This window comes from Pituophis catenifer, unplaced genomic scaffold, assembly GCF_029215685.1.
Source record: "Pituophis catenifer annectens isolate HBS135680 unplaced genomic scaffold, rPitCat1.0.hap2 SCAF_2, whole genome shotgun sequence".
NCBI classification, from domain to species: Eukaryota; Metazoa; Chordata; class Lepidosauria; order Squamata; family Colubridae; genus Pituophis; species Pituophis catenifer.
The window spans coordinates 230,770,409-230,797,538 of record NW_027256882.1 but is presented as its reverse complement, the minus strand read 5'-3'; the positions used below and the strand labels follow the sequence as shown (position 1 = coordinate 230,797,538).

The 27,130-nt window shown below is 43.9% G+C and overlaps 1 protein-coding gene across 1 annotated transcript in view; it reads right to left on the bottom strand.

The window, feature by feature from the left end:
* The window catches only part of LOC139313198 (transducin-like enhancer protein 4), a 164,141-nt gene extending 138,754 nt beyond the window's left edge, over positions 1 to 25,387 (bottom strand). The window contains exons 1-5 of the mRNA XM_070938651.1: positions 25,352 to 25,387; positions 24,257 to 24,827; positions 23,134 to 23,231; positions 21,552 to 21,615; positions 20,087 to 20,131 (exon numbers count right to left, since the gene is read on the bottom strand). Of these exons, the coding sequence (XP_070794752.1) occupies positions 20,087 to 20,131; positions 21,552 to 21,615; positions 23,134 to 23,231; positions 24,257 to 24,301 (252 nt within the window). The 5' untranslated portion in view covers positions 24,302 to 24,827; positions 25,352 to 25,387. The remainder of the gene's footprint in view (positions 1 to 20,086; positions 20,132 to 21,551; positions 21,616 to 23,133; positions 23,232 to 24,256; positions 24,828 to 25,351) is intronic.
* Between the last annotated feature and the right edge of the window lie 1,743 nt (positions 25,388 to 27,130).

Below are 27,130 nucleotides of genomic sequence, written 5' to 3'. Positions count from 1 at the left end.
GAGGAGATATTTAGAAAAGAGTCTTGCCTGGTTATCTGGGAACAGTTTGAACCTGTTGGACCTGAGAAAACAGAGAGGGTCTCAGACAGTGAATACAGTCACTGCTTTTTGGATCCATGCTCCTCCTGGCTTGTTAAAATGACATGGATGGTGTCATGTAAGTGGGCTCTGGAGATGATTAGATATGTACAATTGAGTATCATCTATAGCCGTGATGGAGAACTAATGTCACGCATGCCACCTGGGCACGCAAGCTCAGCTCCCCCAGCTGATTTTTGGGCCTTCTGGGCCCACCAGAAGTAGGGAAATAGGCTGTTTCCTGCCTCTGGAGGGCCTCGGGGGGTGATGGTGGGAAAGACCTGTTTTTTGCTGTCTGCAGGCTCCAGAGCCTTTCTAGGAGTCTGGGGAGGGCAAAAACGGCCTCCCCTCCCCCCTCGAGGCCCTCCGGAGGCCGGACGAGGCCCGTTTGCCAACTTCCTATGGGACCGGAAGGCCCGTTTTTTGCTGTCCCCAGGCTCCAGAGCCTTTCTAGGAGTGCAAAAATGGCCTTCCTCCTCCGGAGGCCAAAAACGGCCCATTTGCCAACTTCCGGTGGGACTAGAAAGCCCATTTTTTGCTGTCCCCAGGTTCAAGAGCCTTTCTAGGAGTCCCACTGGAAGTTGGCAAACGAGCCTCTTCTGGCCTCCAGAGGGCCTCTGGGGGGGGGGTGAAGCCATTTTCTCCCTCCCCCAACTCTTAGAAAGGCTCTGGAGCCTGGGCAGAGAGAAAAACGGGCCCACCGGGCCATCGAATGTTGTGAGTGGGGGGTGGGGGTCGCATACGCATGCGTGGGGGTGGAGCGCATAGAATTATGGGTGTGGGCATGTGCATGAGTAACCCCCCCATGTTCCCCCCACTCCTGGCACGCGATGGCAAAAAGGTTAGCCATCATTGATCTATAGCATCTTCTCCGTGTGACCACGTTGTTCCTTTGCTTCTCAAAAAGTCTGCAGTTCTCCCCTTTCTCAAGAAGCCATCACTGGACCCAATTATATGAACAATTTTTGTCCAGTATCTAATCTCCAAGATGGTAGAGAAGATGGTAGAACAACTTCAAAGGACCTTGGAGGAAGCAGATTATCTGAATCCTTTTGAGTCAGAATTTGGACAGGACAGAAGAGCATTGGCTGCACTTACGGATGACCTCTGGCATGGGAGGATGGGGTTACCACATCCATCCTTGCTCTACATCAGGGGTCCCCAAGCCCTGGGCTACAGCCAACTACTGGGCCATAACCTATTCAAAACTAGGCCAAGGGATGGTGCATGCACACAACTCAACTCACAGTAGCAGCAGGCTGGCACACACACTTGCAGCTCAGCTGCGCGTGCATACACATGTGCACCAGCAGGCTGCTCGTGCGAGTTAAGCTGTGCATGCACACCAGCCCGCTGCTCATGCTGCCCAGTTCCCCTCCCCCCAGCCGCAAAGGTTGAGGACCGCTACTCTACTTGACCTTTTAGTGGCTTTTGATATCGCTGACCATAGTATCCTTCTGCATGAACTCTGAAGTCGAGGCTGGGCAGCACATTATTGTGCTGGTTCATTTCCTTCCTTCAGCGCTGAATCAGGAGGAGAGGAGAGGTCCTACCCTCAGGCCCTGCTATGTGGGGTGCCACAGGATTCAGTGCTTTCTCTTCTCCTTTTTAACATCTACCTGAGACCGCTCGATCAACTCATCCATCATCATAGGGTGAGGTATCATTGATATGCTCATTGATGTTACTCAATTATACCTCTCTACCCCTGGCAAATTAAGCAATGGCATGATCATCTTATCCTGATGCTTGCAGGTATTGGATGAAGAACAGCAGGCCTCAGCTAAACACTGGCACGCTGAATGGCTTTGGGTTTTTAGGGCTGGTAAAGAGTGACTGACCCAGAGTCACCCTGCTGATTTCTTGTCTAATACAAGACCATTTTCTAACCGGATGCTTTAAGCGTTACATCAAACTGGCTCTTAACAGTTTCTAGATATATACATAATTAATCAGTTATTTAAAAGGCATACAATTAAGTTTACAACTTTAGAAATTGACCATAATAAATCACCCTAAAAGACATAATGTAAAGAGATATATCCTTTCACTTGTAGACTGGGGGGGAGGGAGGGAGGGAGGGAGGGAGGGAGGGAGGGAGGGAGGAAGGAAGGAAGGAAGGAAGGAAGGAAGGAAGGAAGGAAGGAAGGAAGGAAGGAAGCTCAGCTTCTTCTCTCAAGAACAGTTGTCTTTTTTGTAAGTGTCTGGCACACACTTTCTTTTAACCTCCTACCCTCTTTCAAGAACTGGAGACAGTGTTTATTGCTGTGGTGGATTCTCTCCCCTTTCCATCTAGTTGTCTTACATGCTAATACATTGCCATCTTTCAAAGAAAGTACTGTGAAATGGGAAGGCTGTCATACAGAGTGAATGGTACTGCAGGGAAATCAGAGACGTGTAGAGAAAACTAATTAAGTAATTTCTTCCCATTGTTCCTTTTCTCTGCAAGGTTTCCTCAGACTAAGGCTTTAATGTAGACTTTGATTGACTTGTGCCTGATGTGCGCAATACCTTTTGTGCCAGGATAACTACATTGTCCAGTTTTCCAAAACAACCCATAATAGGAGAGGAAAGGAAAGAAACAGAATTTCTCCTGCATCCATGCAGGAACAAGTCCATCCTATTCTCAGATACTCATTAACATAGAATTAGTCAAAGGGAAGCAAAGTTTACAGCAGAGTAATAGAAGAGATTCTAGCAATTTATTTCATATTATTCATGAAACAACGACAAGGGAAAGTTTGGATAGCCTCTAAACTACGGGTGTCCAACCTTGGCAAAATTCTGGCTAGGGAATTCTGGAAGTTGAAATCTACAAGTCTTAAATTTGCCAAAGTTGGAGATTATTGATCTAACTGCTTCCCTGAGAAGCATATGGAGAAGTCCAATGTCATTGGCTCAGACATTTTTGATCAACTGATTCCATGATAACTCCTAGGATTTCCAGTCAACATGGTTAGGTCTATGATATATGGGATGCAAACATCTGGAAATCTACTGTGGACTCTAGAGCAAGGGGATCCAACATTGGTAACTTTAAGACTGGTGGACATGGCTGGCTAGGGAATTCTAAGAGTTGAAGTCCACCAGTCTTAAAGTTGCCAAGGTTGGACATCCCTGCTTTAAACAATGTCTCCCCTCTCCCACTTCTTTTCCTTTTGCATATGTTTACAACCCTTTTTCTCTTCCCCTTTCTTTATTCTAATCAGGAATATCACCAAAGCATAAAAGCAGTGAATAATGACTACAATTGTCTTTCCCAAACAAGTAGCCTATCAGATGTACTTGCACTTCTGACTCCCATAATCCTCATCTACACATGGTCAATGCCCAAGAGAACTGAAATTTAACACATCTGTGAAGAGAGCAAATTGGAGAAAGCAGGAATACAGCATTCCCAAGAACGCTTACTGTCAGGCACCAAGGATCAAGACTGTACATCAAAAGTTGCAATTCAAAAAGGATTTATTGCTCAAGCTTACACATAAGAACCTAGTCAACTAAAGTTCAATACTAAGTTGGCACCAGATACTGTAAGGGTCAACGGAATTCAAGAGGGGTTGGACCTGAACTCTTTGTGGCACACAATGTTTCCAAATTGATGACATGCTTAACTCCACCCCCAGCTCTGCCCAATCTTCTCCTATGTTTACATAGTAAGTAGTCAGAGTTCTTCAATGTTCTAAAGGCATTTTTCCCTGTCAAAAGCTAGGATGCAGTTCCTCCAGAGACCTCCAAATGTTCCCACTGAACTGTAACCTTTAATATTACAGAGCAAAAAAAAGCATACTCTGGGGCAATAATGATGTTATTATAGTTACATGAATTAACTGCCATTAGACCTAAGTTTAAATTATGTTAAATATAATGTAGCTTATGTCCTTTCTCACTTATTAGTTGAGAGCATATCATGCCACTCAAAACATGTTCATCAGTTCAACTCACTTAGATTAAGGTTGCCGGTTGGGTGATCCCCTTGTCTAAAGAACATCATTTTCTAATTCTAGACCTCCCATCAAGTGCTCTCCAAATCAGTTCCCTAACTATCTGCATATTGGGTGATGTAGAAAATCTTGCAATGAGTGTTCAGTCTGTGAGAGCAACATTTGAAGCTGGACCAAAAAGACATTATTTTAATAAAATGTATACTTCATCCCAATCCTCACATATTCTGGCCAGCAAATAATGAAGGTAAAATTTGCAAATTGATGTGCTAAATTAAAACCTATCCTAGCTATGGCTTCTACCTGCTGCCTCAGCAGAGATCCAGTGTTCAGAAGGACCACCAATTCACCAAACACCTACTTTGGGATGGGGGGAGGGCAACATAAGCCAAGAATGGCCAATGGGACCAATGAAGTTGGGTTGTCATCTTTTTTTCCCTTGTAAATAAGAGTTCTGTCTTAATCTAATTTAATTTGAGCTTATGTTCCCAATTGATATCTTCTTATCTTCTATATCTTCTTATCTTCCCAGACTTCAGAAGTTCCACAGGATCTTCAGTTTAACCTGGTGTAGCTATATAACTGGGTTTCGTCTGCAGTCGAAGGTATTTTTTTCTGATTGGAGAGATGGCCTCTTCCAACAATTTCACAGTGCAAGAACTAAGTGATACATAAACTGTAATATTTAACAAAGCTTTTATCTGTTATCAGAGTATTTATGTCTAAGTATTTCGATATAAAAGATATATACAAATATGAAGTTATCTAAAGTAGCTCCGTGCAAGGGAACAGTCTGCTGCAGAGACTCACTTATGGCAGACAAGTTCCACACATGCTATTTTAATTGTAGGGATAAAGCAAACAGTGCTTTTCACTCAAGAGAGTCATAATATTCATTTACTTGAATAAAAACTCTAATTTATCAAAGATCTCTGCCAATGTTTGTTTCAAAGATCTTGTTTTAAGCTTGAGTGGTATCACTTAGCACTCCTACTTTTCACATCAGCCTAGACTCCCCCATCCTTGTTATTTCAATGATGGGTTATTTTTATCTTTTCATTCACAACCATCAAAGCTTCAATATTCTTCCCGATCACATCCTCTATTCTTGCCAAGCCATTCCCTCAAGTGCTTTTCTCCACACTTACTAAATCCAGTTGCAATTTCTATGTTTTTTGAACCATAACACAATAAAAACAAGCAAGCTTCACTGCTGCATTCTCTGGTGTTTTGCTGGTCTACCGAAGGAGTTCCTCAAAGGATTAATGCATTCAGTGGGGACAATAACTAGGAGCTGGAATTCTACTATGCATGCTAAATCTCTTTCCTGTTGTCAGCTGGAAAACAAGAAAGCCTAAAATGACAAAGGGTGACTTCCAACATAGCCTGGGTAGACAAGAGAGTTCCTTTTTTCTGCCTGCAGTCTCTCCTCTGGAGCAGAGCTCAAAGTGGCAGGAGGAATCCATTTTCCTCATAAATGATGCCATCAATGGATAGGCACAGATAAATCTCACCTGAAACCCCAAAGCACTATTCAAAAAGAAAGATTTGTTTACAAGCAGCGTACCCGATGCATTTTAATGTACTGTGCGCATTTGGATAAAATGAGGAGCCCGTTTCCATTCAACATTAAAACAAGTTTAAGACCACATAAGGTATTTTCTCTCACTGCTGGCGAAAGCTTATAGCTGCATTGCATATTTCAGTTTAATAACTACGAATGAGACTTTTGTCTGCATATTTAAGCTCCTCGCCTCTTTGCCTGAAAAACATGCAAAAGTCTCCGGTCAGCCATTATTTCCTATTTCTTCTGAGTCAGAAAAGTAGGATTTTCTACTTTGGAAGAAATTAATCAGCTAGAATTCTATATTAGAGGAACAGACTATGTAGTAAGAAAACATTTTCTGAATGAAGCTGTGGTGTTTGCCTGGATCGGAGAATCTTTTGTTTTGTTTTGTTTTACTTGCTTTTAAATTTTGGACAGAGTATGGTTTTAAGGGAAATATGAGATTTTACATATTTTTAGCTAGGGTTTGCTAAGCTGCTGTATTCCAAAAATCACAACATTAACTAACCTGATGATTAAAAGCACAACACATCAACGGTGTTAATTTCAATCTTACAAGGCAGTGAACTCCTGACCAAAAGAAGTACCATTTATAGCTGTGAGAAACTCAGCAAGTGCACCACTTATTCAATATTTATATTCTGCGCCAGGACACGGGAGTAATCACTACTGTGCAAGGCTAAGAAAAACTACACATGCTGGACTTCTACCCACCCCACTGTGAAGGAAAGAGCACCCAAGGTGTTGCAGAAGGTAAATTCATTAATCTGAACAACCTCGCAGCCTCCAGGCAGGATTGCCAAACTTCTATAGCCCGTTTTATCGGTATAACAGTACACACACAGAGAGAGAGAGACACACACACACACACACAACAAACAAACAAACAAACAAAAACCCCAAATCTGGCCCACTAGCCTTGGCTGAATCTTTCCTTCCTTCAATAGGTAGCAACTGTGGTTCACATTGCTTTCTCCAACTTCATTTCTATCTTCAGTACAGAGCTTCAGTGTAAAACTGGTGAATTGCTCAAATATGTACTACTGTTACTATCTCTCTCCCCCCTCCTTCCCCTTCCTTTTCATCCCCCCCCCCGTGTGTGTGTGTGTGTGTGTGTGTGTAAGAGAGAGAGGGAGGGAGACAGAGAGAGAGAGAGAGAGACACACACACAGAGAGAGAGAGAGAGGGGGGGGATTTCTATATATCTCTTGCCCTCTTTCCTGCTTTCTATTCCACAATCTCTCTACTACAAGAGTGTTACTGACACTGCCTCCAAGTAGCAAAATACTTTTATTAAGCTTTAGTAGAGGACACATGTTAGTCTTGTTGCACTGAGCTTGGTAGTTTTTAGAGCAGAAACATAGAAAAAGCAAAGTAAATTGCAAGTGAAATAGAGATAATGAATTAAGGGTTATGCCTGATGGTGCAGAGAGACTCTAGTAGGTTCTTAGAGGGCTGTTCCTCATTTTATAGTCATCCTCCTGCCCAATTCTAGGTTTGCCCCTGTTTGATGACTTCGCCCAGATTAAAGCAGAGGTAGTGTAGGTCCTGCACCCCCATATATCCAATGCAACTCTCAACCCTCCCTCCCCAATTGGCCTTACAGCCCACTGCAACACCCATAGCCAGTTTGGAGATAACTAGTAGTTTAACAATTCATCCCATCAAACCTCACCTAGCCATCAAGGCCAAAGGCCAACACAGATTTTGTCAGGCCTCTTTAATACTAGTCTGGAGTAAATATAGAATCTTAAAAACCATAATTGGAACTTCCCAGCCTCAGTTATACTTTAGTGAGTTAATTAAGTTGGAGACTCTTTGAAGTGCTTTTTCCCACCTCTCTCAGCAGCTGGACTGAGTTACCTTTTTTGAGATAGAGAGTCAACTGGCTTGCCTCCAGCGTTCCCACAACCCGTTTGGCTTCCTCACATCCTGCTTGCCCACAACTATTTGCACACATCCTCATGACTTTGCCTCCATCTCATCCCATCCACTGTTAAAGCGGCCTAGAATTATTCTTAGTTATTGCAGTTTGAAACTCCTTTAGCCTTCTACTTCCATCCCTATTTTCCCCATCTAAACCAGGTGCAGGCAACTACGGCAAATCTACAACCTATGAACTTCAATTCCCAGAATTCCTGAGCCAGGTAAAATTGCCATATTTGCCCACCCGTAGTCTAGACCAGGGGTGGGCAAATGTGGCTCTTTTACAACCTGTGGACTTCAACTCCCAGAATTCCTGAGCCAGGTTGGCTGTCTCAGGAATTCTGGGAGTTGAAGTCCACAGGTTGTAAAAGAGCCACATTTGCCCACCCCTGGTCTAGCCCATCTAAAGCACAGGTGTCAAACTCGCGGTGTCACGTTGCTGTCATGTGACTTTTGCAATGTTTTTCCCTTCGTGGAGCTGGGGTGACCATGGTCTGCAGAAACGCATCTGGCCCGCAGGCCGCCAGTTTGACACCCCTGATCTAAAAGAATGATACATTTGAAATAGTGACCAACTCAGAACCAATTTACATACACGTACATATATGGGTTAGGGCAGTGATGGCTAACCTTTTTGCCATGGTGTGCCAGGAGGGAGGGTCACACGTGCACGTGCCCACATCCATAATTCTATGTGCACCCGAACCCCCCCACACACATACCCGCTCCTGGAACAAGATGGCACAGTAGGCTCATTTTTTGCTCTCCCCAGCCTCCAGAGCCTTTCTAGGAGTCTGGGGAAGGTGAAAATGACCTTCCCCACCGCCCCGGAGACCCTCCAGAGGCTGGAAACAGCCTGTTTCTCTACTGGTGGGCCTAGAAGGCCTGAAAATCAGCTGGCCAGTGCGCGCATGCACGCCGGAGCTGAGCTCATGTGCCCACTGATATGGCTACGTGTGCCCCCTATGGCACGCGTGCCATAGGTTCGCCATCACGGAGTTAGGGATTTGGAGGAATTGACATAGGTATAGTGAACTAGCAGGGTTATCAGTTTCCCAGAAGATCAGTAATTCACTGAAATAAGTCACAGGTACAGAAATATAGAGGTTATCTGCAGGTTAGAATCAGAATTTTCTGATTCCCTGCACTCAAAGGTGCTTTTTCAAAAGGCAACTGGAATTTCTTTGTTTTTGCTTGAAGACAGTTCGCTTCTCATCCAAGAAGTTTCTTCCATTCTGAATGAATGGTGGAGAATAATAATAATAATAATAATAATAATTTTATTTCTATACCGCCCTTCTCCCGAAGGACTCAGGGCGGTGTACAGCCTATTTAAAAACACAAACAAAACAATGATATAAAATTTAAAATAATTAAATAAATGGCTCAAATTTAAAACCCCAATAAATTTAAATACCCCAATTTAAAACTATTGTATTGATAGTCCGGCCTGGCGGAACAACAGGGTCTTCAATGCGCAGCGAAACACCCGGAGGTCAGATATCTTACGAATTTCCGGGGGCAGTTCATTCCACAGGGCTGGGGCTCCCACAGAGAAGGCCCTCCCCCTGGGCGTCGCCAGCCGACATAACTTGGCTGACGGCACCCTGAGGAGACCCTCTCTGTGGGAACGAACTGGTCGGTGGGAGGCTATTGGTGGCAGAAGACGGTCTCGGAGGTACCCGGGTCCTATGCCATGGAGCGCTTTAAAGGTGGTAACCAACACCTTGAATCGCACCCGGAAGACCACCGGGAGCCAGTGCAGCTCGCGCAGGAGGGGTGTCACATGGGCATAACGGGTTGCGCCCATAACCACCCGCGCGGCCGCATTCTGGACCAGCTGGAGCCTCCGAGTGCTCTTCAAGGGGAGCCCCATGTAGAGAGCATTACAATAGTCCAACCGGGAAGTAACAAGGGCATGAGTGACCGTGCGCAGGGCGTCCCGATCCAGAAAGGGCTGCAACTGGCGAATCAGGCGAACCTGATAAAAGGCCCCCCTGGCCACGGCCGTCATATGCTCTTCTAAAGACAGCCGTGCATCCAGGAGGACACCCAGATTGCGAGCCCTCTCCGCGGGGGGCAAAGATTCACCCCCAATAGTCAGCGATGGCACCTGCTGACTATATCGGGGCGCCGGGAGCCACAGCCACTCGGTCTTGGAGGGGTTGAGTCTGAGCCTGTTCCTCCCCATCCAGGCCCGCACGGCCTCCAGGCAGCGGGACATCACATCAAGGGCATCGTTGGGGTGGTCTGGGGTGGAGATGTACAGCTGGGTATCGTCAGCGTACAGATGACACTTCACTCCAAAACCACGGATGATCTCACCCAGCGGCTTCACATAAATGTTGAACAGGAGGGGCGAGAGGACCGACCCTTGCGGCACTCCCCATGCGAGACGCCTCGAGGTCGACCTCTGCCCCCCTGCCAACACGAACTGCGAGCGGTCGGAGAGGAAGGAGGAGAACCACCGCAAAACGGTGCCCCCTATTCCTAACCCCCTCAACCGCTGCAGCATGATACCATGGTCGATGGTATCAAAAGCCGCTGAGAGATCTAATAGGACTAGGACAGAGGAACAACCCCTGTCCCGAGCCCTCCAGAGATCATCCACCAACGCGACCAATGCCGTTTCTGTGCTGTACCCCTGCCTGAAGCCCGACTGGTACGGGTCTAGATAGATAGCTTCATCCAGGTGCCGGGGAAGTTGTCGTGCCACCACGCTCTCAACAACCTTCGCCACAAAACGAAGGTTGGAGACTGGACGATAGTTGGCTAATTCAGCCGGGTCCAGGGAAGGCTTCTTGAGGAGGGGCCTCACTACCGCCTCTTTCAAGGCAGCAGGAAAGGCACCCTCACCCAAAGAAGCACCTATAATCCCCTGGAGCCAGCCTCGTGTAACCTCCCGGGAGGCCAGTACCAACCAGGAGGGACACGGGTCCAATAAACACGTGGCGGCACTAATCTTACCCAGAACCCTGTCCACATCCTCGGGAGTCACAGGATCAAACTCCTCCCAGATAACATTCTCAAGGCCTGCCCCGGTCTCCTCCCGTGGACTCATCCAATCGGAGTCCAAGCCATCCCGAATCCGAGAATGGAAGGATTTATATTCTGCAGATTGGAAATATACTTTATATTTCCAACCTGCAGTAATCAAGACGGTCTTTAGATGGCAGCATCAATGAAATTATTTCAGCTGATCTTTCCTATGGCAAAAGATGCCAGGGAAACTACTAACTGATGCCCTGAAACTACGCTAGGTTAAACTGTATGAGAGCAGCAACTCTATCTGGCTTCAGTGTTGAGGCATGTAAACAGAACCTGCAGGGACAGCGCAACTCAGATTGATCTCAAGAATTGACATGGCTGTAAGGAAAAGGCCTAAGTCTTCACTGTTACTAGAAAGGTATCTACTCAAGTTAATCCATAGCATTATATAAAAAGCCCCAAAGATAAATGTTTTCAATTTCTTTCCCTCCCTCCCTCCCTCCCTCCCTCTCTCTCTTTCTCTGTCTCTGTCTCAGGGATACAAATACTTGTGGGATCCTTGGTGCTCTCTGAGCTTGGTGGGATTTTTTTTTCTTTTTCTTTCTTTTTTTTTTTTTTTTTGCAGCACTGATGATGTTACTGCACTGCTCTCTTGCCACACTGATAATGTCACCTAGTTTGGTAATGAAATGTCTGCAGGAAAACCATCAAACTCAGAGAGCACAGTTCAACCTCTAAGCTACAAATATCCTCTTCAGTTACAAAGATATTTTAAAGACAACAAATTATCCTATTGAATTAAAATGTAAATAATATCTTATCTACCCATTAACAAAATTTTCACAGGTTGTGAGAGGAAGAGAAAGCTACACTGCAACCCATAAACTACTACCAAAGTTGGTCATTCTGCTTCAGTTTCACTCCATTGAAGCTGGCGAGTTCCAGCCTGCAGGTTTGGAAATGTGAAGAGGTGGGAGGAGACAGCATAATAAAATATCTGTTCAAAATCTATTATGTAAATTGTTTTAAGCTGAACCACACAGAGAACACATTTTCTTTTTCATGGTTAAGGGAGCACAATATATGAAACCTACCAAACAAAAATAACAGGCTTTTCCAAACATTACTTTTGTAGTCATGAATTTTACATTCCATTCCAATGTTGCACATCATTATACAACATATGTTGGGAAGGGAGTTTGCTTACTATCCGTTGCACAGGCCCATCATCAGTGTTACTCCAGACACATGAAGCCTTCTTCTAGTATCACTGAGATTGCAACATAAATAAGTGGGTCCCGTCCATGGACATGCCAGAAACCAGGCCACGCAAACAAGCAAAGCCCCACCCATGGGATGAGGTAAGCACACAAAACCACACCCCTTCCTGTCCTCTCTCCTTGGAACCGGTCCCTGGTGCCCAAAAGGTTGGGGGCTGCTGATTTACGCTATAACCAGAGGTAGGTATCAGCAGGTTGTGACCAGTTCTGGAGAACCAGTAGCGGAAATTTTGAGTACTTCGGAGAACCGGTAAATACCACCTCTGACTGGCCCCGCCCCCATCTATTTTCTGCCTCCCAAGTCGCAGCGGATCGGGAGGAAATGGGGATTTTGCAGTAACCTTCCCCTGGAGTGAGGAGGAAATGGAGATTTTACAGTATCCTTCCCCTGCCACGCCCACCAAGCCATGCCACGCCCACCAAGCCGCACCCACAGAATCGGTAGTAAAAAGATTTGAAACCCGCCACTGGCTATAACATACCGACAACTGGTCTTGTTGTGGCCCATCAGCAGCCTGTGCAGTTAGTAGCTGATTTTGACAGCGAGGAGGCTGGTGTGGTGCTGCGCCAGCAGCCTGTGCAGCTGGCACTCGAGTCAGACAATGAGGAGGCTGGAGAAGATGTGGTGCCAGAGGCGGGGATTCAGCCAGGGCCTTCAGAATCTCCAGAAGCTCCCATAAGTGAAGAGGAAGAAGAGGAGGAGCCTCTTCTCGATGCACGAGCACGCAGAGCTGTTAAAAGGCAGGAGTGGCTCCTCAGGAGGAGGTCTCCTCAAGAGTAAGGCTTGGGGTTAATTGGCCACTCCCCTAGCCTATTTAAGGAAGGACGACAACTGATGCAATTTGCAGGAAGCAACTTTGTTCAAATTCCTTCGCGACTTGACTCCAGAAACGTTTGATTCGGCTCTTGTTTCTCTCGTCAGTTTTCCTGCAAATTGCTTCTGGGCATTCTGCCAACCACAGTAATATTACGATTATCTGAAATACTGTACCTCAGAACTGAGTTATTATTCTTTGGATTCTTGTCGGCTGTTAATGAAGTTAAATTAACAGCCCTTGTTCAGAAAAGACTGGTTTAAACTGTACTTGTGTTCGAACAACTATTAAGAAAGCTCATTAGTAATCTTTAATTAGTAAACTAAGGTTTGTATGGACTTGTGTGTGCTGCGTTCTTTGGGGTCCGTAGCTGGGGCAGAACAGGTCTTTGGTTTACCCACTTCATTTAAGAATAATATTATTGGTTTGCCATCATAAGCTGAGGCATGTTTTCAAGTAGAAGCAGTCCAACTGATTCCGGTTCTGCTTAGCAGTCGGCAAGAAATTGCAAATACAATTGATCACGTGTTTGGGAAAACTAGTAGCCAAACTATCTCTGAACACTGTATAGCCAAATGATTATCTGCAACAGGCTGTGCATTTAGGGTCCATAAAATCGTACTCGGTTTCTAACAAACAAATTCATCCATGGCATTTATTTCATCTGGAAACGGAATGCTTAAATCATTCCATAAATGCAAACGCAAATCATCCCGAGTTATTTGATGGGAGTTAAGTGGAACTTTTAGCTAAAATTTAGGGAGAACTTATATGCTTACGAGCAGCCCATGCTGAATAAAACAACCACATTTGGCCAAAGTATATTGAAACTGCAACACTCTCTGTGCATAATCTTCTTTTTCTACTTGCAGTGTTTGCTATAGAAAAGGCCACTTTGGAATTACTCCCATGTAGTAATAACAAATAACAATTGCTATTGGCAAATAACAACTGCTATTGATGAATTAATACTGGTCCAATGTTGCCTCCCCCATTTTAATTGGTTGTCATGATGAAATAATAATAAATTTTCATATCGCTGCTTATGCATACCACGGTAGAACTGTAGCACCAATATTTAAAGACATTGGGTATGTCAACCATAGGTTGTGTCTGGTTTGAGAAACAAAGCAATCATGAGCGCTCAACAGATAATGCAGTGCCAACATTTGTATGCATTTAAAAAGCGGCAAGAAACCCATGCTAAGAAAAAAAAATATCATGGAGCCTATGATCAAACAGCATGTATGCATGCAGTACAGCCCATCCCCAATTATGCAAACTAGATGCCTTCTCCACTATGCATCCCTGTGGGACAATGTAACCTTATATAAACATTCTTCCCAATTAAAAGAAAATGTAATTATTCAAATGATTCTTCTCTCTAGAAGCAGGAAAATGAGGCTCATGCTAAAAAGGGAGAGACAGAGAGGCAGCAGTGAAATTAAAAGCCTCCTTCCCCATTAAAAAAAAAAAAGAAGAATTTGAATAATTTATATTTTAGAATGCGTATGCAGTAACTCTTTAACTCTATTGTTGAAATGTTATTCTCCTAAGTTATTACTCCATAGGGTTGGTTTTTACACTGTTTGGATGCTGAAGGCATACCTAAAAATTATTGATTAGCTTTAAAAATCTAATCTAAAATTCTACACCTTTGATTGGAAGTGACTGGGTGATCTAATCTCCAATAATATTTTCTTCCTCTCATATGTTGGTTTCTGCAAGTTTGCCTATGCCATTTCTCCACTAATCCTGTCATTAATATTTCCATTAAAAAAAAAAAAAAGCTGAATCAATAGGAGACCTGCATGAATCCAAAGTCAGATACAGTTTGACAGCACCAATTTTAAGGTGGTGGATAGATCTTCTTAAATGAAGAAATGCTGACTGTAATTTTTGCTCATCGGCTCTTGCTTTATATTTTGAAATTTGATAAGTAAGCTTTGTTATTGGTGTTTACCTTTGCATTTCTAATCTACTTTATTTTCGCTTTCCAGTCCTACAGTACGGGTCTCTGATTGTTCATATTTTAAACAAAATCTTCCTTAAGGTTTAAAAATGAAGAGCAAAATTTAACTATGTAATTTTAGCTGGTTTTCCAGCTTCTTCTCAAGTAGAAAGCAATACATCTCCAATCAGAAATCAATATCGCACATGTACATTTTGTAATTCTACTCACACATACAGTCCAATTTACAATCCAAAACTTCTGGCTAAATAGCCGGTCAAATAAACAGAACATTACAAAGTGATCTTGTTTTAATCTCCAGCGATCACTGAGATGTTTATGAGAATAGATACAGGAACAGAAACTTTCTGATACAATAGCTTCTTGAAAGCAAGAACACACTAATGCGTACAAAAGAGTGTCTGCTCTCTACAGCAGTATTTCTCAACCTCAGTAACTTTAAGAGGCATGGACTTCAGTTCCCAGAATTCCACAGCCAGCATGCTGGGAGTTGAAGTCCACACATCTTAAAGTTGCTGAAGAAGTTGAGAAACACTCCTCTAAGCCCATGAGTTACACCCAGTGGTGGGATTCAGCCAGTTCGCACCTATTCAGGAGAACCGGTTGTTAACTTTCTAAGCAGTTCGGAGATCCGGTTGCAAATGATCACATGACCCCAGGTCATGTGCAACCATCATAAATACATGCCAGTCGCCAAGCGCCTGAATTTTGATCACCTGATTGTGGGGAGGCAACAGTCATGTGAAAACGGGTCATAAGTCTTTTTTTTTTCAGTGCTGTTGTAATTTCAGACAGTTACTAAGCAAATGGCTGTAAGTCAAGGACCTGTATACCAGCTGCTCTCAATAACCAGCCTCCTATAGCTTCAGGGCTGAACAAGAGTGGTTGGTTGGTTCTAAATTAAATAAATGGATTCCCATCTAAGTCTTGGATGCAATAATTCACCCAAGCCCAAGCAGTAAGTGGACTCAAGGCTAGGTTGTCATACAAACCATATATTAACCGCCGTCAGCGATAAATCTCCTCTCCCCCCCCCGCAACCTCAACCCTCCACTGCTCTACTCCGCTCTTTTCTTAAATAGCTCCATATAAAAGCCCCCAACCTAATTAAAAACAGCTTCCTCTGCAGCAACAGCAGCCTTGATTTCACTTATTTACACATTAACTGCCGCCTCCGCTTGGCCAATCCTGCCTATTCCCTGTACTACGCCGAGGCCTTTTATCTGCCCTGGACAGCATTTTCTCCAGCAGATGAAGTAGATGCCGATTGATTTGCTGTCGAGCATGGTAAATTAATAGCAACAAATTGCTGAGGGCCCCATCTCACTGCACCGCCATGCTTTGGCAGTTTTGCTTTATTCGCTCCATGATGGGCAGCAGTCAGGCCTCTTCAAGTCTATTTCATCTTAACAACCCGCAATACTTTTCAATGGTGAAAATAGAGCTGTTCCTTGTAAGTCAGAAATCAATATCCTATTGCCCTTAGAAAATGCTAAACAAGCAGTATTGGCAATCCACTTGGTACCAGAGGGTATCAGATATAATGCAAATCCATACCACTTCCCTCTGTGTAGTTATTACAGTTTGCTAAAAGGTTCCTAATGCCATTTATCATCATTTACCATCAAATGCGGCAGCTACGATTATGATATCCTATCAGCCGGCCAGAGCCCTTTCATTTCAGCCTAATTAATATTTTAGTAGCACTCCAAAGATTGTTGCCTAAGACCTGGAAGAAAATTTACTTGGATTGGTGCAAAAAGGGGAAAAGGAGCAAAGAATGGATTGAATGAAATTTCCTTCGAAATGGTTTTTCAAAATATGCCCAGCTTCAAGTTCTGATTTCTTCAAAGACAAAATAAAGAGAGAGAGATTTGTTTGAGATTTCCTTCAAGTCTAATTAATTTAACTGACTTCCCACCAGTCCTATTTGCAAGTGTCTTATCTGTAGCCAAGTGCTGATTCTCATTATAAGGGAATAACCCACAAACTCTGATTTAGAATATTTTTATGCAGTATGACAATCTACTTAGCATAACAAAAATAACATTCAAATTTATGCAACAAAATCCTGATTTTTTTTTTTAAAGCTATAATATATGGCACACGTACCCGTATATGTATGCCCATCACACAGTATTCCCTTTTGGAATAAGCACCATTATGCAAAGCTCAGAAAATGGGGAAGGGGGGGGGAAGATGAGCCAAAGGAATTCAGACATGTGAGAAGAAAAAGGGAGGGAATTGTAGCAAAAATCTATAGCATATCCCAAACCATTTATTTTTTCATTCCTTTCTATCCTGGCAAACCACATTCACATATTGCTTTTTACATTCATAAGCCATAAAATATTGGGGAGGGGAGAGATCTAGAGAATTTTCAAGGTACTGTCAACAGAGATAAATATATTCATAGCTTTAACAGTATCCAGTCAGAAGGAGAAACAGTGGCATTCTATGCCCAATTCTGAAGCAAAAACATGCAATTTCCCCCTCCCCTGTGCCCCAATCTGAGACCCTTAAATGCCTCTAGGGCAACTTACTGGTGTCAGCAGACTTTGCCGAAAAGAAAAATTAAACACAAATTAAACACTTAAGTTTTTATACCACACACCAGGTTGTTAGTTTCTATTATTATTATTTTTTTTAAAAAAAAGACCAAAATAATTCAGAGAATTCATTTTATCAGTCTAATGCTATTTACCCAGTTACCAAAATCTAAATTAATTATGTTCTCAAACATAATTGTTAAAAATTGGCAACATTATGCAGGCTTAATTAAGATTAAATCCAATTTACTAAATGTACTTTAATTGGTACTAATTACATTAGCTTTCCTTTCAGAATGACAAATTCCCCATAGGTTTCACTTTAATAGTCTTCTATCAAAACCAACACGGGATGACTGATGATCAGCCTAGCAAAAGAGATGGGGAAGGCAAGCAACCACACCACATCCTTTTCACCCCACCCTGAAGTGCATGTGGAGAGAGAGAGGGAGAGGGAGGGAGGGGGAGAGAGAGAGAGAAAGAGAGGGAGGGAGAATGCTCTATGCATTTATCCTTTGATCAATCTGGTAAATCACAGAGGTTTGACACCAGCACAGCAATCATTTTCGGTTCCAATGAAAAATTTCTCTAAAAATAAATACTCTGTGGCCGGGAGCAGCCAAGAAGAACAGATGCCTCAACAGAAAAAAAAAAAAAATACACAAAGGTTTCAAATATCAGGGTCACCAATTACTAGGGTACTTTCAGGGACTCCAGGGAGCCCCACTTTTGAGACGCAAATCCAATAAGCGAATAAGCCTAACCTTATCTAGAGAACTAGACCCAATTATGCCGCAGGGCAACTCAGCCGCATTATTGCCTGCTTTCCATTACAAGGGCATCCAGCCACTACATCTGGAAAAGAAGCTAAAAGAAACCAAGGCTATCTGCCTAGGAAAACAAATAAAGATGGATAGGTCTTTCGGCTTTGTGTTGGGGCGTGGGGAGATGGAGGAGGGGCACGGAGAAAGAAAATATAATAAGTTGGTGGTTTGCTGAGCTGCAAGGATTCCATAATGTGATAAACTGCCCTCAGGATTTTTTTTTTTTATGTGATTGAATTGAAAAACAAAACCCACAAATAATCCCCAAAGCAGATCAGTCAGTCTGAACTGGGTTGTAGGAGGTGGAGGAGGAGGGGGGGGGGGGAGATCAAGAGAGGAAGAACAAGATGGAAGGATTTAAGGTGGAGGCTTGAAGGTTTTGAAAGGGCGGCCTTCAGTATTTCTGTAATATCAGATGAAAAGGGTCGGAAAAGAATGTTACAGCCACAGCCGAAGCTTGGATGGGGAAACATATTTGAATCCATATCACCAAACCCTCTTCTTGTACAGCAGGGAGAGGTGGACAAAGATTTTTTTTAAAAAAAAAATATCCTTCCATGAAGCATTTCATCTACAGCATGTGATGGAAAAGTATTAAGACTGTGTTTTGTGAAGATGCAGCATTTATATCACTAATCTTATAGAAAGGAGAGTAAGTAGAGGAAATGGTAGCCTCATTTAACCCACTCCATCAAAACCACCGTAGGTATAAAATGGAGAAGTTTCTCAATCCCGTAATACAGGTTGTTTACAAAGTAAGATTTTGGAAATAAAAGTTAAAAAGTGCCATTTTTTTCTCACCCTGCCTCAAGAATCCTCAGTGATTTTGCATCCAAACCTTTTATTTCTAACAGATATTTTAAAGAAAGTTTCAGTACACGCATTTAACTACTTAGTGTAAATATAACGTGGGACAACTGGCTGGTGGCTGATTTGGAAAACCTGTGGAAAACTCTATACATGGATGATACATATGGGTTTTGGCAATCATCCTATTTATACAAGTTATAGTCATTTATTCGAGTGCATTAAAAGGATAAAAGGCTGAACTTTGAATTAATTTCAGCAAAAAGTTTCCCTTTGTTAAGACAACATTCATAAAAGGTCATGCACCTGATGTCACTTACAGTACCCATTTGTTGACTTAAGTATTAATTTCAAAAGCTGTGCATATTTCCAACACTGAACTAGAGACAATTAAATATTGATAGTACACAGTTCATTATATCGCAAGACAGTGATTTGAAATAAAACATATTATGAAATACACTTTCTGGCCAGTGTAACAAGTTTCTAATTACACTATCCTCATAAATTGTGCAATTCTAGGATGAACTCACAAGTAGAATTTCAAGTTAAATGTTCTCAAGTTTAGAATTCGCTACTGATCAAATAAATCAGATGTTTCCCTTGCCACACTTCTTTGTTTTAGGAGGATTTTAAAAAGTAACTTTATTTAGGAATGTTTTTAAAATAAAATCATGGTAATAAAGAAACTGAATAATTTCTCATTGTAAAGCTAATCAAAATATTTGGGTCTATGTCAGGAAATTTTTCCATTTGTTATCAATGAGGCTATGCTCCTTAATCAGTTAACAACTTATTAAACTTAGCTAAACTGCTAGACTGCAATCCAGGACTAAACTTCAGCATGGAATCATTTACATGAACTATATCTGGTTCTAAAAGAGACAGATGCATGCACGATTGAGTAAATAAATTAATGAATGGAAGGAAGGAAGAAGCAACAATTCATTTTTGGCAACATTTTTAATCTACGTAGCCCGATCAGTTTATCTACTTACATATTGTTTCACTTAAAATAAAGACAACTACTCATTCACGCTAGATTTACTTTAGGGTGGGAGTTGGTATATGCATCAAAAAGCAACAATTGACAATAATCAACTTTAACCTACAATCCTGATTTTGCAAACAACAAATACTTGAAAGAAGACAGTATTTAGAGAGCTGTTAATATAACACAACAGTTTCTCTTAGGCATAGCTAGAAGGGTTTGTCTCATAAAATAATTAAGACTGGCTCCCTCAGTCTGCTGAAACAATCACATTTTGCAGAATTGAGTAAAATACAACAAACAGTTTTTAACCACAAGACAAGAGTCAAAATCTAGTTTGCCTACCTGTTTATGCATCTCTATATTCAACCCATACGACATTTCATAATACTAAGGGAAAAAAAATAACATTGATTTATTTTAGAATTGGCAAGGACACAATACCCACATGTAGACTTTTGAAGAATTGTGCTATGTAAAAGTTAAATGTTCCGTCTTTCATATTATAGCACATCTAATTGTTGTCTATTTTAATTCTACACTGATCAAATTTCCAAAAAAGGAAAGTTTCACTTAAATACGGGCAGGAGGGCAAATCCAATTATTAAATATTAGATATGCACATATATACATTTTCAGTATAAAAATGCTAAAATGTTGGAAATGCTAAAAAGCAGACATTAAAATTCTTTTCTTAGGCAATAACAGAAATTTATCCTATATTTTATATTTAAAAATAGAATAGCTGCATCTATATTATAATATATATATATTATAATATATATATATATATATATATATATAACACACACATATATATATATGTGTGTGTTCTGAAACCAACACACAGGCAAAGCTACCGAGTTACATCATTGTATTTTCTTGCACCAAATGGTTGCTCAATTTTGCCAGATAGCACCATATGTACCAATCACATTAGATAAGAGAAAGCCAGAATATAAACTTTGATGGATAGCTTTGCTTTGGCTAGAAGGCAGCATATCTCTCAAGGTTACTGTCCTCCTTAAAACGGAGTCACTCCATCACATAAAAAAGCAATTATTTTCCCATCTTAAATACAGAGGAACAGATAAAAAAACAGTTCTTTGGGTGTTACCAGGATCTATCAGAAAAATTAGGTATGGAGACACCATCATTTGCCAATTACCGATAAAGGGAATTTGGACAAGCCGGCAAATAAAAACAGTACCGAAATATTTTCCAACCTTCTGATAGCTGACATCCCCAATTAAACATGAAGCCTGCTCATAAGCAACAGGTTTAAGAATGAAAACCTGATTAAGATGTGAGCAAACTGTTCCCTCACGTCTATTAATGTACATTTCTTCCTTTGACACACAGATACAGGACTATTCCACATCTCAAGGGAAGGGAATAGCATAAACCTGTCAGCTTTCCCTTTGAAGCTGTATGAAAATGCAGACATTACCCGGATCGGTCAATAGATGAAGGGGTGCAAGGATTCTGTATACTTAAAATACAGAGTGCAATCTTAAAGGGCTCTCAGCCTTGCAGGACCCATGGAGGGCATCTATCACTTTCAAGAGAAGCTTGATCATAAAAAGGTCCAAGAGGACTCTGAGCAACCATAAAAGGTAAATTCACACCTGGGCTATCAACATTAAGCATTCAAAAAAGGGTTTCAAACCCAGCCTTTTATCCTGGCATCTTCATTCTTAATAGCATCCTTATGGCACACTAGCTAGCTGCCTGCAGCAACTGGAACGTTTGGATCTGTTCGAAGACCAAACTAACAAAACAGACACTCTGAACTGGTTATGCTGCTTACCATGACATAATGTCGCTGCATCTCCGTCTTTTCACTGGCCAGTTTTTCACATTCTAGCTTTAAACTGTTGGGAGGGGGAGGAAAGGGAGACAAAAGACAACCATCTCTGAATATATAACATAATCACTTTTTAAAATATCTTAATATATATGTAAGCATTCCCTGCAAGTCACTTATGTAACGTTGATGAAATTTATAAAAAAAAACTTTGAACATCCCTTTAGTGTCCTTTGTTGACAATTACACTGGTTTTTTCTCAGACAAGATATAAGGAAACTTTTTGAAGCAAATGGACAAGGTATTTTGGAGGAGAGTGGAAAAAGAGCAAAACAAATAATCTTCCTGGGGAAAAAAAAAGAGAGGGGAAAAAATATTGAAACACCAAAACTGAGAAAGCTGATTATGTCCAAAGCATAACATTGTATGCTACTGTAAAAATCTCTTTCAAAAAGACCACTAAACTGATTTTTCCGTGTGATCTTGCTTGCCCTCAAACAGACAATGTAACTCAGAGTAAACCACTCGGAGACAAAAAGAGTTGAAAGGTTTTCAGTTTTCAAAGAAAGCAGCACAACAGCATCCACAAGCGACATCTTGTGAGCAATAAACCCTTTCTTGCACTCTTCTCACTTAAGAAAAATAATAATAATAAACCAAACCACAAGGGGGGGGAACCTTTCTTGTCCAAAAACAAAAAATAGTATAAAGTCTCCCCCCCCCCCAAGGATAATGAGCAAACACTCCAGCTCCAGGTCTAATTAATCAGCACTTGGTATCGTCCCGCTGTCACCAATGAAGAAAATGAGCAATAACAAATGCACCACCCAAACAATATTTAAACCAAAATGCACCCAGGAGAAAAGAGAGGGAAAAGCAAAAAGCCCCCCCCCCTTTTTTTTCTTTCTTTCTTTCCCCCTTTGCAATCCCAACTTGAGGAGCAGGTGGTGGGAAATGTTAGCCTCCTCCTTTCCAAAGCTCCCATTTCTGAAACAGCTTCTCTGATCGTGCTTTGTTGAACTCATAAGAGCTCTTTTATTTATAGGTTGGTAACAGATCTGCCAAGGCTAAGCTTCAGGGGCAAAAAAAAAAAATCTTCTGTTTGGGTGAATTCAGGGAGAAATGTAAGTGCTCTGGATAAAGGGTTTTCAAATATATTCGGGACAATGTTTAAAAGCACACTTGTAATATTTGGGAACCTTGTTCTGCTAAGAGAGGTCGCAGTTTAAGTCAGTCTTTGACAACAAGATAAAACAGGTTGATAAAAGCTGAGATCTCAGAAAGTAGGGGAGGGTCTTTTCTTCTGGTGGGGCTGTTACCTTTTGAAAAGCACAATTTTAAAAGGAGAGAGAGAGGGGGAGATGCATCCCAAGCAAGACTGAAAAGAACAGCCTTCAAGGCTACAACCTGGAAGTGTTTAGACTGAGAAAGATACCTTCTTCTTCATACTGATAGGTGTATAATTTGTGTAAAGAAGGGGGTCACTCCCCATACATGTCCATGAATTTTAGGGGAAACAGGAGGCAAGAAAACCCAAACTAGAAACAAGTTGCAGGATCAGAGAAAGTAAACACAATTAATTTACCTGTGGTACTGAGCCTGTAAAAACTGAAACTCCTCCTTAATCCGATCACAGGATTCAGAAATGGTGAATTTGAAGGGTTGAGCAGGCTGATGCGGTGCCTAGAAGCGGTCATCAGAATATAAAATATTTTAATTACTCCTGTGTTAAGCCAGCCTGCTAGTGCACATAACACATATCAACACACCCAGTGAAGTCACCTCACCGCCACCGATGGAAAGAGCGATTAAAACTCACTTTGGGGAAGGTGTGTGCGCGCACATACAAACACGGGGTTTATTTGTTTTTTTTTTTCTTTCCTCATCACAAGAGCTCTCCTAGCCCTACACAAGCACAAAGTCTAAGTCTGGTCCACACCTCAAGTAAGCCTCTCTAATTGAGGGAGCGTCTTGCCTTTGATTGCTCATCTTTCCGTGCCAACAAAAGCACCCACAATCACAAAGCTGAGCAAGGTGAAAGTAGACAACAGTTGCCCCGGGGGGGGGGGTTGTTATTAATCAGGATAAAAGGAGGGGAGGAGGAGGAGTAAGCAAAGAGGGTGGGGAGGGGAGGGAGGTGAAATCACAAGGCAAAAATGGACAGCGCACCCAGAGAGAAACAGAAACCGAATTCAGCTTAAGCAAGCCCCGCGCTCCCAACTCCAAGATCGCCTTTGAAGCTTTCAAAGGCTAGCAAGACGGAAGTAGTGTAAACATTATTCCCTGACATCGCGAAGCCCGGAAAGCCAAAAGACAACAATAAGAAAATGGCTACAACTCAATTGTTTCACCCAACTCTCCCTCCCCGTCGCTTCCACCCCCCCCTCCCTCTTTCCTCTCGTTTGCGGTCTCAAAGCGGGAGGCAAACGGGGAGGCGGAGGGGGGGGGGATGGCGGGTGGAGGAAAGAGATTTGTTCTTTATTCTTGCGGATCGTCCCTAATCTGTTTTCTCTCGCCGGTCCCCCGCCGCCGTCGCCACCGCCGCCAGTTCCCGGTTCCGCCCCTCCCATTTCGTAAACAAGACTTTCGCGGGTGGGGAGGGGGGGTTGGGTGGGTGTCGTCTCCCCCCACGGGCGCCACCAAAATCGCCATCTCCCCCCCCCTCCTTCCACCCACCCTCCCTTTCGCCCTGCCTCTCCGCTACTCACCGGGTGTCTGCTTTGAGGGTACATCTTGCTCAGATCGCGAATCATCCAAACCGATTTAGTGGGTGCTCTGGGCCAGCCGGAAAACTCGGTTCATTGATTTGAACGGCAACAATGCAAAGGAGACGGAGGAAGGGGACGGAGCTGCCCGACGCTGGCGCTTGAAAGAGCGCCTCCGGCTCTGCCCGGGCTCTTCTTCCACCCCGCGGACACGAGTGAAGAAGAAGACACAAGAGGAGGAGGAGGTGGAGGAGGCGGCGGCGGCGGCGACGGTTCTCTCCCCGGCGAAAGGGAAGCCGAGCAACATTCCACAGAGGCTGTCACTGCCCGGCGTGCATGATCGCCGGCGAGGCCCCGGTCGATTCCCCCGGTTGCTGCGCTCCCACGCCCAGGGCCTCGGCGCTCCGAAGGTCCGTCTGCCTCTCGCCCCGCTCGTGGACCGGTTCCCCGGTGAGGTCTCGGCGTTGGGAAGGCTTCTCGCTCGCGGCTCCCGGCGGCGCCAGCTCCCTCGGCTCGCTTCTCGATTCCCCGAGTCGGCTCTGCTTTCACTGCGGCTGCCCCTCTCTCCGTCCCCCTAAACGGCAAGCAAAGGAAAAGCAAAGGACAACTCCGTTCATACCAGATCGGATTCTCTCGCCGAGATCCCTCTCGTAGCCGCCTCTTCCGTTTGAAAACTTTTATCGATCTTAGTTGCTTGGCCCTTCGCGACGAAGGAGAGGAGCGCGATAAGGGAGGAGAGGAAAAGAAGAAGAAAAAACAACCTCCTCTTTCAGAACTCCCGAAATGAAAAGAATCGCTTGTTATTCTCGTCTTTCTCCCTAGCAATTATGCGCGTCCTCAAATAGCTAAGTGCAATAACCTTTTGTTGTGGGTTTTTTTTTTCCTTCTTCCTTCCCCTTTAAATGGTTCTGGTTCTCCCTCCCCTTCTGTAAAAAAAAAAAAAAAAAAATTAAAAATGAAGAAACACGGTCTTGATCAAAGGAGTTTTTATTTTCCTTTTTTTAAAAAAAAAAAAATCCTCTCCTTTTCCTTTCCAACTCTGGCAAATCGCAACGCAAAACAATATAACACGAAACCGCAACAGCAGCCCAAACCCACCGCTCTGACCAGCTCTAACAACACGCTCTGGCGAGGTGACTCCTTTGACCAAATTTAGCAGCAGCGAATCATTAACATTCTGATACATATTCACAACAATCGGAAGACGAGGCTGCCGCAAAGCATCCTGGGACGCGTAGTCCTTCATCCAAGCATTCGTTCGAGCTGACACCGACGACATACGCCAATCAGAAACTACCATTCCCGTCAGGCAGCACGAAACCTTTTTAGCCTCCTGTCTAGTTCCCCCCAACCGCTCCTCCCACCGAGGGCGTCAACAACGACCAATCAGCGGCGGCCACTCATTAATCGCCGTTCTGTATTAATGCCCATCATTTCGCCTCTGACAAATGGGCTTACGGCTCGGCGGCGCGGGGGGAAGCGAGGGAGGAGGGAGAGGGAGGAGGAGAGACGAGTCTCGCCGACCTCCCCCACGTGGGGAAGTGACGCGTCCTGAGCGGTGGCCAATCCGAAGGATCCGTTGGAAGGGGACCTCCCCCAACCCTCCCTTCTTCCCTCTGCCCGAGGTGGAGCTTTGAGATTGCTGACGTTCGATTGCGCCGGCGTTCGAACAGGGGAAACATTTGTTCAGCTGTCAATCAAAGTAACGTGGGACGGCTGCTGCTGCTGCTGCTGCCGCCGCCGCCGCTGCCGCTTGTCTGCTGGGTGGTGGCGCGATGAGGGAGGTGTGCGGCTGGAGGAGGAGAGGAGGAGAAGGCCTCCATTGAACCTTGCTGCGTCCCACCCCCAGCCAGTGCCACTCACCGCCGCTGTATCACCCACACCGGGAGGAATGCGGACTAATTAGGGGCCAATGTCTCCTTAAAGAGACAAGCTCGGCCTTGTGCAACGTGCCGAACCCCCCGTTGAGACGAGAAAGAGGGAGAGAGAGAAGGGGGGGGGGGGGAGATCGCGCCGATCCCGCTTCTTCTTTCAGTTCACATCAATTTTACGCGCCACTGGAGCTGGCATAATTTTCATGTGAACGGGACTGAAGCGCTCCGCCGAGTGAGAGCCGGGGGGGGGGGCGGGAAGGTGGGGGGTTAGACTCTCGGGGAGAGCGGGAGGAGGAGTGAGGGGAGAAGGGAGAGAGAGAGTGTGTGGAGGGGGGGCTTAGACTCGGAGGGAGAGATTGGGATCTTTTCATTTTCTCCCATTTAGGGAGAAAGGCAGGATTTCCCGAGGTTATAAAAGAGCTGCTTGTTAATTGGGCACAAAGACGCCTGGCACTGAAAGGGAGAGCCGGCCGAAGGAGGGGGAAGAAAAAGAAAGAAAAAAAAAAAAAAAGAAAGGAAAGGAAAGGAAAGCCGGGCGAATTGAAGAATTTATCCGGAGCTAATTTATACTCAGCGCCGACGACCTCCGTCCATCGGGGCGGCAAGCTAACATGTGGGGATGGAGAGAGAGAGAAAGAAAGAAAGAAAGAGAGACGCTACCGCGGGCTCCACAAAACGGGGGTGGGGGGAAACGGCTGGGCTTCCCTCCGGGATGGGGAGGGATGGATCCGGATCGGGAAGCCTTTGCTTTCCTTTCGGCCGCCAACGTGGAGAAGCTGTGGGGCTGCTTCTTTACTCGGAGATGTCCGAACGGGCCGAGTTGAGTCCGAGATGCCTTTGGCGGCGTCCCTCGGCTTGTCAAAGGGGAAGTGAAAAAGACAGATAAAGACCGAGGCTCTTCGGTTATTAAGCCTCCCGGGTTTCTGCGAATAGCCGCCGCCACCACCCCCCTCTCCCCCGCGGGAAAGCTGGCACTTTTGCTTCGTATATACATCAACCAGAT